Here is a 13,343-nt window from a genome sequence, read left to right as displayed (position 1 = left end):
TTATTATTGGGATTATACTTACAGACATGTTTCTAATCCTGACTGAAATATTAAAGGTGCGGTATGTCATTTTAGGATCTCACTCTTCTTTCCCTCAAATCAAGATGAGCTTGATTCTATCCTAATAAGAGGCTGTTAAACTGTACCGTAACAAAGGAGCGAGTTTGAACTCCATGTTTTCTAAAGAACCTTTGAACATATGAGAGGATTTCTGGTCTTGAAACATTAGTTGAAAATTACAGACCGCACCTTTAAAATTTCAGGTTTTATTTTTATCATGGCACTGAACTGCAATAACATAAGTATCCTCGAGAGACAAAAAAAAAAAAAACCTAGGTGTGTATGGATAAAGGACTAATTAGACACAGTTTAGATGGTGTGTCTTTCACTCTGGAGAGAAACCTGTCCATAAATCACAACAAGCTTAATAAAGATGAACAGAGTGACACGTATCCTTTCACGAGTGCTTTATATCTGAGACACAATCCGAGCTGTAATGGGCTGCTTAATCCTCAACGCCTTTAGATGCAGCGTTGCGGTATTTTAATTGGTTTCGAGGTTTTTTTTTGGTGCTTTGTAATGGTGCTATATTTTATTTCTGCATTTTTCTTTCATTATCTCAAGATTAGTTCTTTGTATCAGAAACTGGCTCGAGATAAGAAGCCACACAATCCATCAGATTCTTTGTGGAAGAAAACGTACGAGATCGAATCACGATAAATCCAAAACACATGGCTGTTATTGTTCTTATTGTTGATGTGATTTTTTTTTGTTTGTTTTTCTTTTTTTTTTTACTTAACACTTGAAGCGTGTTGAATTGACTCTCACAAGTAGACGCAGTCAGACATGGTTATGTTTAACAAATGTTTTGCTCGTGGTGTTTAAAATGCTATTGAAATAACTTTGTGTACTGTAATGTGTGTCGGATGGATCTGTATATGTCCCTGAATTTTATTTAGACCAACTACAATGGAAAATAATACGATGAATAAAGAAAATCGTGTATTGCGAACAGAGGAAATTTGGCCTGGGCTTCATTTTTTTTTGGTAAACATTCAGATTGCACGTTAGACCTCTCAGATTATCTTAATAATCATGCTAGGATGAAAAGACGCTTGTGAACAATTCAGTAACTTTTAGTCAGGTTCATTACGATGCTTCCAATAAAGTATTCTTTGTTTGATTAACTCTTTTCACCAGACGCCATAGAAATGTTGTTTGCGCCTGAGTTTCTTGTGTCCATACGATGATTGAACGTCTTCCTCATGTCTCACTGAACAGTGGTGTTAATATGAAACTCATATAAAAGTCGACACTCTGGATTTGTTGGCTTCTATGCTGTTGCACTGGAGCTCCGAAGCTAATGTTGCTAACGAGTTAAATAAACTTATAGCATATCCACCAGATTAGCGTCGAATACGTTCGGAGTATTTTAACTCATTTAAACTCATTTCTTTTTGCTTTAATACACTAAGCACTGGAAAGAGTTGACATTTAATTAGAAATGACCATTTTAGTCATGTTTTATCAGTGTTTCTGGTTTTCTCTAGAATGCTCAGGGTGATGTATATAAATGGTTATTGTTTCCCACACGGATGTTTGTATCTTCACAGTAAACGTCGATATCAAACCCGTTTCTGCTCTCTGAGACGCTGCGAGTGTTCGTCCATCTAAAAAGCCTCTAAAATCTGAAGGTGTTTTTCTTCAACACTAAGATTCAGTGTAAGATTATGGACAGAGGGACAAACACACTTCTCACATTGAAAGACAACAGAGTCCTGACTCGTTTTAGATCAGACTCACAGCGAAAAAAAATCATCTGGTTTTATTTACACTGATTTCTGCATTTCCATCTCTTAGAATAAGATACAAATGGTATTCATTTGAAAATGTATAATTAAAAAATTTAGATTTTTTTTAATGATATTTAAAAGGCCTGTATGCATGTTTTAAATCTTTAAAACAAAGAAAGTTCCTGACACGGACTCCACGTTCTTTTGAAATCGTATCAAAAAGAAGCTCATTTCTGGGCCAGAAAAATTGTAACAGAAGATATAAAAAAAATAAATAAATAACTGTGAGTGAATATCAATTCATTGGATATTACAATGATTCTAAGACGTTTCGAGAGATTTTTAAAACTACAGTCTGCACCTTTAATTCCCGTGAGCTTTAATGAAATTCATTCACATTGAAAATGATAAACAGACAATAGTAAGAAAAGACATTAGATAAACAGAAGGGTCAAAGAAGGAAGTCACCTGTTAGGTAACGGTTTGAGACAGTCTAGAAATGGAAGTGACATACTGATGCTTGCTCACCCAGGAATGAAGCAGTGCTGGAAGGAAATTGACAGGTTTATTATGGCGTCTGTATTTGCTCACGGCGGCTGAGATGTAACACACAGGATTAATTGATGTCGAAAGGCGTTATTGCACGTTACGGTTGAAACATGACTTAGCGTGTTCTTGCGTCAAGATTGAACCTCAGCATGTTTTCACACTTTGCACATTTTGTTTAAAAGATGATTCACGAATGAATCGTTCGGTTTAAATGAATCTAAATGAGTTTGAAAAATCACACAATAAAATGGACAGCGTTTTATATTATATATATATATTTTATATATATATACCCACTTTGCCATGTATAGTCTCTGAGATGTATTTGTTTGGTGGTCAACATCTAAACGCCCACAATGTCCCCTTGATGCTGTCGCTGAATCCCGCTTTGTGTGTTGAATCAAATAAAAATTTGATTCCCCAAAATGGAAAATGAAAAAGCAAATCAGTTGTATAAGGGTGATTATAACACAGATATTAATACACAGACATGGCATGTTCATTTATGTTATGTGGTTATCTAGTTTTGCTTCACACCTGCTTTACTTCAATGAGTCTGGTGTGAGACCGAGGGTGTTGGGTGGAGTCATGGTGGTTTCAAACTGACACAGAATGTTTCGCTAGAGTTTACTCCAATCCGATCTGAGCTTCTGCAGTCTTCCTTCTCTATTCTAGCCTTCTGAAATTTTCACAGTTGTGAAAGCACTGGCTCATCGTGGGTTTCTCTATTTGTAATATGTAACTGATTCTGTGAGTGTGCGAGAGAGAAATGATTAGATGATAATGATTCGATGATAATGATTTGAATAATAATAATAATAATAATAATAATAATAATAATAATAATAATAATAATAATAATAAATCTATCACAAGATCTCGTAAGTGCTGTAAAAATGATTTGAGGCAAACAACACACACACGCACACCAACACACACACGCACACGCACAAACACACTCAAGCACACAAACACACACACACTATGTTTGACACTTTGTGTGGAGGAGGCAAGGGAATGTATGATGTTTCTGTATTAAAGAATTCTCCAACCATTTTTCTGGCCTGGAAAGCTCCGCCCCTTTCTAATCAGCTCTGCCTCTTTTCCTTAAAAGGTATCACAGTTTTAACGGAGGTGGCATGTGGGGGCATGGTTTGACGGAATTAAAAAATCAAAATGTAAAAATTTCAAACCGCTCCTTTAAGAATGAAAGCATATTTAATCGTTCCTTGACTGTCACTTTTTCAGTAATGAAGTTTCGACTAAAGGAACGATGATGAGGGTGTGTCCATCACCGTTATACTTACACATCCGTAAACAACAAGATTATTTCTCACGTCTGAATGTGTGTATTTGTGTGTGGGTGTGTGTGTGCGTGCATGTGTGTGTGTGAGTGCTTGTGACAGCCACAGTATGACCTATGGGAGGATGAGGAAGTGCTGGTGTGTTCAGGGCTCGCCGGGGTTTGAAGTGCAGAGGCAGAGTTTGGTTTGGTTTAAAGAGTCTGATAGTGATGGAGAAGTGCTGACAGGAACAGGCACGCTGGTGGATTTTCTCTCAAGCGTAAACACAACACACGTACGGATACCTAGAGAAGAAGGTGTGTACAGGTGGACAGGCAGAAGAGGACTGGCACAATGGTAAATATACCCTGAGTTGAGGTGAATGGAAAGGTTAAATGTTCACTAAGTAAATGTTCAGTCCATTAATGAACTGCATGTCTGTAAACGTTTTGTGCTTAACGTTCTGACGGTGATCGGAAACGATGATCCATAAAGATGTCAGGTTAGTGTGATTTAAACACTGTGCTTCTACCATTCATTCATTCCTTCATTCATTCATTCATTCCTTCAGGAGCACACAGGATGTGACGAGTTTTCAAGCTTAAAACCCAAATCCGTCACATTCTGCTCGAGTAGCTCCAGGATGCAATAGTCAGAATATAGAAGAATCAATGCAGTGATTACGAAAACTGTGAATTTCAACTCCTTAAATGGAAGAGCTCTATTACTTTCCTGTTTCTTGTTCTAAACAGGAAGTGATCGAACTGAGGGACTCGACATAGTAGATGGTCCTCCATACCTCTATAGTCTACAGATAAATAGCTCTGTGATTGTTAGCTTTAGGTTAGCTTCCAGAGCAGATTAATTGGCAATTGTGGACTGATTGATTAATGTACCACACTTGCTGTAAATTATGGGATTAATACTGTAAAACACTTCGATAATCATGAACACAATCAGATGCAGGGAAAAAGAGCACAGTGTACGATCACCTGGTGTCGTTATAGGTGTGTTTGTCTTAACCACAACATTTCAGAGTCCTGAGGCGTTGTCTAAAAAGGATGCGTGTATTAAGAGGGATTTGCGCAACAGCAGCCTGTTAGCATGCAGCATGCAGGGGGAAGTTGAGTTATGTGCGTTTGTGGGGCCTCAGCACTTCCTCACACACATTGTGTCTGTTTCTTGAACTTTGCAAATGATTAGCAGGCAAAATAAACCTGCATCTTGCACCTTAGTATAGATAAAATAATATCAAATCAAATTAGCACAAGTTTGGATCTTTCCTGAGGTGAATTATAGCTACAAACATCTTTCCTTAACTATTTACTCAGGCACCTGAAAGAGAAACGTTGATGTCTTTGACAATCCTGTATAAAAGTATAAAAGAATTAACAACGGCTAGCAGAATGTGCTAATTAATTAAATAGTTTTGCTGTGCAAACACATACAGTAACTAGCTGGAGAGGTTTGCTAGAGAGGTTTGCTAGCTACAGTTACATACATGGTGGCTAGTAGTAAATACATTTTGAATCTATTTCACCAGCTTTTTCTTAGTTTTACCATCGCATCAGAGTTAAATGTTGCCGTTGCTGATAGTTTTGTCTCATAATCGTAATCATTGTGACATACTTACATACATATTTTAAAGATCTATACACATTGTGATAACTCGTATAAGCATTATATTGCTTCAACAGAATCTTTTGCTAGCAATTTGTTGAGAGAGATATTTGCTACGGTTGTTACTAGCTACGCCGGTAACATATTTTTACATTAATTTGACATCATTCTGAACCTTTTCTTAGCATTTTAACAACAACATCTGAGCTAAATCTTGAGGTTCTTGACAGTTTTGTCTCATTTTTACCTTCACTCTGAGAAAAGTTCAACACTATGTGCTTATTTGTTTAAGCCTAATAATACGTGGACAGAATCTTTTCTTAGCAATTTGCTAACACAACCTAGAGCTAGTTATATACATGTTAACTAGTTAGATAGTAACACATATGAGTGTGTATGCACACCATGAGTGTGCGTGTGTGTGTGTGTGTGTGTGAGTGTGTGATCCTAGAACTATCTACACTTCCCTAATAAGTGTTTCTTCACAAGCAATTTTAGTACGTTATTAACTATCAATATTAATAAGTTAATAATTAGGTCGTGTGTGTGTGTGTGTGTGTGTGTGTGTGTGTGTGTGTGTGTGTGTGTGTGTGTGTGTGCCAGATGTAAACAGTGACATTATGGTAAAATATATTACAGGATATCGGCCTGCTATTGGGTTGCTTCTGGCCAGACTATTAAGATGAAATAAATATATCAAGCCCCATTTTTTCAGTCCTAATATATTAAGTCTTAATGTCATCTTTGTTACACATTTCCTGTTTTTGCGACAGCAAAACTAGGGCACATGTTAATACATATAATGTAATAATAATTACTTTGGTTTTAAATAGTTTATCTTACACTGTAAAAAGAATTAGTGAGGCTCCATGAGACCAGATGAAAACCACAGCAAATTACAGCATTAATTAATCACATCGATATGATGATTAGATCGAGGCTTTGATGCAGGATGTTTTGCAGCCCCTCAGTTCTTTTTATAAAAATGCCATCCAGGTGAACGATTCAAGCCTAAATATAGATGTTTTTTTTCTATTGCAGTATGTAAAACTTGCAGATATTTTCCATTAAACAGTTTCACTACCTACGTGGGTGATTTCACGGGCAAAGGCAATTGTTCGCTAAATAAGGAATCGAACACTTACAGAGGTGTTGTTGGTAGCAAGGGGGTTGCTAAAATTGGAAAAAGAAACAACGACGTTGTGATACGATGCCGTTTGACTGGAAATGAAGTAACCGTTCCCATATTGATGTTGATTATTTTTCTATAATTGCACTTCAGTGTCATGCTTTTGATCGTTTAGTGTCATCGCATTCAGTATTCAATGCTAGAGAAGGCCTTGAAAAGAGTTCCTGTTCTCATACCGGCCTGTCTTTTATTCTGTCTCTTGATCAAGGCTCAAGAGATTTAAATCGTAAGCTTTTCACGCTACAGAAAATCTCTAAACTATATAAATTCCTACGTCCTGACGATGTCATAAAACTTGTCATACAGAGCCATGACACCGGAGACTCCGTCAATTCTCTTTAAATAAACGCATTTCAGAATCAGTGATCGAGGTGGAACTACAGAAACCGTACCTTATAAGAACGAGAAACAATTCTAAGTGTGCAAGTTATAACCCTGTCATTTTGCATGTTTTTTTTTTCATTTCCCCTCTTCACACATATGAGGTCATATTCTCGGTATTTTCCTGTTTAGACACATACATGGTGATGCGGTCTCTGATTTAGGCAGCGTTTCTCACGTAGACAGAATTTTTTCTGTGTGCACACAAAGTGCACATCGCTCGTTGTTATTAAACTTTAAAATCTTCACATTTGCGACTCGGGTGTTGTGAACTGTTTTGTACTGGGTGGAGTATTTGAGTGAAGTGTGTGGGAACACTGCAGGAATATAAACCGCAAAAGAGTCTGATGTGGTTCAAAACGGGAACCTTCCCATGCCGTCAAACCAAATGAAAAAGCTTCGAGGCTTCCTATCAATAAACCGTGGTACGGAGATGAAACAAAAAGTAAATTGTACCTTGCTGTCTTTAGACACACTCAGATATTCACCGTTTTTAAAGGATAGGTTTATTCATGCATCAAATAAAGGCAACGTATACAGAATAAATATTAGTAGATGAATAAGAATGTAATTGATGTAATTCACTGATGCGTAATATATTGTGTAAACTTTTTAAGCAAATTGATTTTTATATATTTATTTACCGAATGTAATAACTGATTCATTGATAAAATTACTAAAACTATTAAACATATAAAAATAAATATGTTTCTACTTATTTTTGAATGTTTATAATATAATATAATATAATATAATATAATATAATATAATATAATATAATATAATATAATATAATATTTCCTGATCATGATGCTGCCACCACCGTGTTTCACTGCTGTTAGTGTTAATGGCGTTTGATCCATTTTGATATATTTATACAGTTGTGTCCAAAAATTATAACACCATATTTTATTTTTTATTTTTGTCAGATAGGTCATTTTATGAATACTAAATTAGGGTTTTAAAAAAATTTGTTTAGATAACTTTTTTTTATTCTTTTTTTTTTTTGGAAATGTTTGTGTTTTGCACCACGTTAACAAACACCATAGTTCTGATAAAAACATTAAAAAAAAAACCCACCACACTCAAATAATTTTTGGAATAATTTTTGAAACTTTTTATTCACACTAGCATCTTTGAATTCAAACGATTGGTGGATAAACATCACAAAATGTTTCACGTTAACCCTGAACACGAGCTGAACGGTGGTTCTGGTTTAAAGAACGTCCTGAATATATGCTGAAAATATTCGTATAAGCTATAGCCAGCTATATGAACTGACACGGTTTCTACTGAAAGCCTGCTCTGTTTCCTGTCATCATTACCACAGTCCGATGAGCTAGGTGTATTTATAGACAAGCAGTGATGTCTTTCTTTTATTTTATTTCTGCAGCCGATATCACGGACCTAAGACTCGTATGTGCGACTTAAAGAATCTTAAAACACGTCATTTTTATGCAGGATTCGTTGTCGGATTTGGGCACGATTATAACCAGTGTAGTTTGTTTTCATGGTCAGTATAATTTGTACAGAGACAACAGAGAGAGCATGTTAAGCATGGGAAGGATAATGCGCAAGTTTGAGACTGCCCTTGGTTTGAATAATGCATTTACAGAGCAAATAAAGATGTATAACTGGCATCCAGAGTTCAGATCCCGACGATGCCAGAACCGCCCAATGGCAGTGATACAACAGGGCTAAACTGGCTATGCTGTCTGGGTGGGAGGGGCATACTCTGTCACTGCTGTCAATCAGAACGACACTAGCAAATAGTCTGTCTTTTGTGTATGAAGAAGAGGGTGGATTGAAATTTGCAGCACAGCAACACACTGATGTAAAGAGCTATGTGAGCTCTCACACATACCTTGTTTTATTTAGCGCTATCTGCTGTCACACACACCTTGTTTTCTCGATGTGTCCCAGACAACATGTTTGCGTTTTCAATACAGATTTATACGATATGTACTTTGGATGTTTTAAACATAACTATTTTGAGTACAAGCCTCGAATTTTATATACCCAGGTATCCTGTAGGTGGAATAAAAAGCTAATGAAACGTTCCTGCCGTTCGTCCCTTGTTGTCGCACAGCACCGTGAGGTGTGATTAACGTCGTCTCACTTTGCTCATTTCTATTGCATTAAATTACCTGGCAGAAAATCTTCGGAATCAAAAAGAGGAATCAGAAATGTCAGTGCTGTGCTGTTAGTCCATCTTGAGCATTTCTTCAGATGCCTGACTTTTGTAACATTCTCCACAGGTTAAGCAACGCAGGAACTGATTCCTTTTCATGTTGTCAATTGGCTGTTTTTTGTCTTAGCACTGGTAGCACTTGTGGGTGACAGTGGTGGTGTTAACGATGGTGTCAAATCTTAATTCCTTTTGTAGATGACTACAGAGCTTTGAGCTTTTTGTTCTTATTTTGATAGTCATTTTATTATATAAACAACCCAATCCAGTTCAATCCAGTTCAATCCAGTTCAATCCAATCAAGTCAATTAAGTCAAATTCAGTCCAGTGACAGTGACAGTGACGTGACATACAGCTAAGTATGGTGACCCACACCCAGAATTCGTTCTCTGCATTTAACCCATCCAAAGTGCACACACACATAGCAGTGAACACACACACCATGAACACACACCCAGAGCAGTGGGCAGCCATTTATGCTGCGGTGCCCGGGGAGCAGTTGGGGGGATTCAGTGCCTTGCTCAAGTGCACCTCAGTCATGGCCGGCCCGGAACCCACAACCTTCGGGTTACAAGTCAGACTCTCTAACCATTAGGCCACAACTGCCCAATTCAATTCAATTCAATTCAACCCAATCCAGTCCAATCTAATTCAGTAAAACTGAGTCCAATCCAGTCAAGTCTAGGCAATCCAATCCAGTCCAATCCCAGAGATGAGCAGGCTCGTGTTCATGAAATTGTTCATGCACATATAAATGGACCAAGTTGCTGTAATTTCCGGCCATTAGTTACACCGATGTTCAGTGCTGTGTATAAGAATTCACCCCATTACACTTTCCCATCTATTTAACTGACCTGCGATTATATGTTATGAATCAACACAAAATGGTCTGGAAGATTCAAGTGTTTGGGAAATCACTGTATTGTAGTTTCCCAAATCAGATGGAGGACGGGTTTGTTTTCAGGTTTCCTTCCATTTTTATCAGTGTAACCATTTACATAATATTTATGTGACTCAGCAGATGCTCTTATACAGAAAGTCTTACATTAATCTCCTTTGTATAACTGACCGAGTTCAGAACCACAATGTAGGTTCCAGGTTGATGTAGACAGTCCAGAAGGACTAGACTTGGTGGCGGACATCAAGTTTTGGTTGAGTAATGGATTAAATGTCTGTTGCTAGGTGGGATTTTGAACATTTGGGATTATCATCATCATTATTCTTATTATTATTATTTTATAATCAAACTCTTTTCAGAACTTCCAGACAAGCTCCATGGCCTTCATGCTGCTGTTTGTTTACTTTGTTTTTTTTAATAAACTCACAAACACTTGTATTTATATCGAGGTACCATGACACCTTAATGTTTCTTATCAATGAATCATTTTATAAACTACATTCATTCATCCACTCTGCTTCATATTTTGCTTTATTTGTGCCGATATCCTCGTCAGAATCCCAGCGAAGCCTTTACATTTCCAGGTTTTTACACTACAAAAGATGGAAAAGTTCAAAGGGGGTGAATACTTTTGCAAACCACAGTATCTCCTTTAGTCCTCAGAGTATACTTCGACAGTGTTAGTGGGAGGACCGGACATCGATCAGTGTGTGATCCCGAGTTTGTGTGTTTCTGCAGGCCAGCAAGTATCACTGGCAGAGTCAGAATGTCAAACAGAGCGGCGTGGACGACATGGTGCTGCTCTCCAAGATCACGGAGGACGCCATCGTCGAGAACCTCAAGAAGAGATACATGGACGATTATATCTTCGTATCCTTTCACTTCAATCTATCGGTGTTACGATTAACTCTTTTTTTCCTAGAGACCAGAAAATGGAGTTTCCTCCTGTTTGGTTGTGTAACTGTTCAGCACTGAATGTCTTTGTCATGTCCAACTCCACAGTGATGCTCCAAGTGCTCGTTCCTCTAAAAGTGTCTAAAATCTGAAGGTCTTTATCTTCAACCACTCTCAAGTGAACCACTTGCGTCCAGAAAATTTGCTCGTTTATACCGATTGTAAATGTCCCATAAGTCCATTCGATTTCACCATCAGGGCAGACGGAACGCCAGTGTACTGGTAAAAAAAAAAAAAAAAGAGGTATAAACATACAGTTGAGTGCAAAAGTTTGCACCCCCTTTATCGATTAACCCTTGTATTGTGTTCGTATTTTTGTTACCCAGCCGGTGTTCGCGGGTCAGTTTGACCCGCTGCATTTTTGGGTTATTAATTCAACACAATCAAAAATTTGATGTTAAAATACTCTACAGATGTTTACTTCATCCCAATTACAAGCAATATAAACAGCATACATGGTTAATATTTGCCCTTTAACTTTATTACGTCACATTTTTTATTAAAGTGCTACTCGTTTTTTGTTGTTTTTTTAAGAAAAAGTAATAAAAAAAAAAAGAAAATCAAATTTAATCAAGTTATGATTCAACAAATCAACAAATTTACAAGGAAGCAAACGTATTTTTCAAACGTATTGATTTTTATGAATATAGGTGCCACAGACCCCAACAACATACAAGGGTTAACTCTTTGTTGCTAGTTGCTAGCCTCTCTTTCTAAACTTTACTCCCCCAATTTTCACTTCCACTAAAACGTCTGCTAGAGGAAGTGATTGAAATAGATCAGTCGTGAATGCTAATCTTCTCAAAGAAAGACTTATCGTTTCAGACTGGAGTTTATAAATCCGACAATCAAACAAACAAACAAACAAACAAAGAAACAAACAATTGTCGCTTTTCACGTTATCGAGAAACGGGAAAGTAAAGAAAAAAAATCCTTAACGACTGTTACAAAGTGCTGTCCAACAAATGTCCCCTTACAACACATTGTTTTTTAGTATGTTTTAGAAATCATTTATTATTATTGAAGCGTTCGCCAAACCGAATCCCTGTGTAGGATGTTGCTACGGAAACACTAGGATATTAAATCCAAGTGCATTAATATAAACCTTTGACTATCAGACCTGAAAATGACTGAAAATAAAGTCATCACCTTGTGACCAATCAGAATCCGGAATTCAATAGCGCTGTGGTTAAAAAAAAAAACACCTTTTTTTGCAACCAAAATTGCAAGGGCTTATTAGTCATGTTAATAAACTAAACCCCTTGCCTCAATTTTTCACTTCCTCTACTGGGAGCTGGTTGTTAACTAGAGGAAGTGATCAATCAAATCAGAAGAAGAGACGAGCCTTTAAACGATATATTTATTCAAATGAATACATTCGGTTCGACCCACATTCACACACACACACACACACACACAAACACACACAAAATATTAGCATGTCATACCTAATCTCATAAATTAGCATAGTTGTTCATCTTAGCGCTTTAGAACAAAATGAACGGTTGATTATGACATTTTGAAGGTTTTTTGTTTAGAGCTATTGCACGTAACTCACCAACCGCATTCACACGCCATGCAGATCAGCAGGCCCAAGTCCTTCCTCTTTTCACTTAGCATCACACTTCTTTGTTTGTTTGTAGGGTTTTTTCACACATGCAGTACTTGGCAACCATCAGAGTTTTGCTACAGTACAACGAACACGCTCACATATCGAAACTCATATTGAAGTTGAGTTCAGGCCAAAGGGAATGAGATGTGTCCTTAACTCTGATCTCTAGACCTACATCGGATCTGTCTTGATTTCGGTGAATCCTTTTAAACAGATGCCGTATTTCACAGATCGAGAGATCGAGCTGTACCAAGGAGCTGTAAGTCCATCACTCTGATCACATGATCACTTAAAAAAAAAAAAAAGGATAAATTCCCACTGAGGAAGAGAAACTATGTTGTGTTGCTCAGTTCCATGAATCGGTAACCCAGAAACCTAGCTGATTAACCCAAAACTGCTAATGTAGCTAGTAGCTAATTTATCGCTAGCTTTAGTTCCCAGTACACAATGAATGTCTTTCCTCCTGTTTTTCTCGTGTCCACGTCGATGACTGAACGTCTTTGTCATGTCTCACACCGCAGTGGTGTTAATATGAAGCTCATATGAAAGTATCTTCACAGTAAATTTTGAAAAGTATAAAGCGCGTCTAAAATCTGAGGGTGTTTATCTTCACATGTAAAAAAACAAACAAAAAAAAAAACCCACATAAAAAAACAATACAGTTCAGATCATATCGTTAAATCACTTCTAACCACACCTCCACAGTTTAGGCCACGCCTCCTATACAAATTCTATAACCGCTGCTTTATCTGTTAATGAATCATTTTGTTAGCGTTGAGTGAATTAGCAAAACCGTGTAGATCTTCTGACAGTCTTTAAAGCCACCACATCCCACATGAGTGTAACTATTCATGTCTTTCCTGTATTGAATATGGA

At 37.1% G+C, this 13,343-nt stretch overlaps 1 protein-coding gene across 1 annotated transcript in view; it reads left to right on the top strand.

The window, feature by feature from the left end:
- Positions 1–3,751: 3,751 nt before the first annotated feature.
- Positions 3,752–13,343, top strand: part of myo1f (myosin IF) — a 34,987-nt gene continuing 25,395 nt past the window's right edge. The window contains exons 1-3 of the mRNA XM_027164909.2: positions 3,752–3,982; positions 10,640–10,771; positions 12,637–12,726. Of these exons, the coding sequence (XP_027020710.1) occupies positions 3,980–3,982; positions 10,640–10,771; positions 12,637–12,726 (225 nt within the window). The 5' untranslated portion in view covers positions 3,752–3,979. The remainder of the gene's footprint in view (positions 3,983–10,639; positions 10,772–12,636; positions 12,727–13,343) is intronic.

This window comes from Tachysurus fulvidraco, chromosome 14 (assembly GCF_022655615.1).
Source record: "Tachysurus fulvidraco isolate hzauxx_2018 chromosome 14, HZAU_PFXX_2.0, whole genome shotgun sequence".
Lineage (NCBI taxonomy): Eukaryota > Metazoa > Chordata > Actinopteri > Siluriformes > Bagridae > Tachysurus > Tachysurus fulvidraco.
Note: the sequence above shows the minus strand (reverse complement) of the source record. Positions and strands in the feature narration are given on the sequence as shown.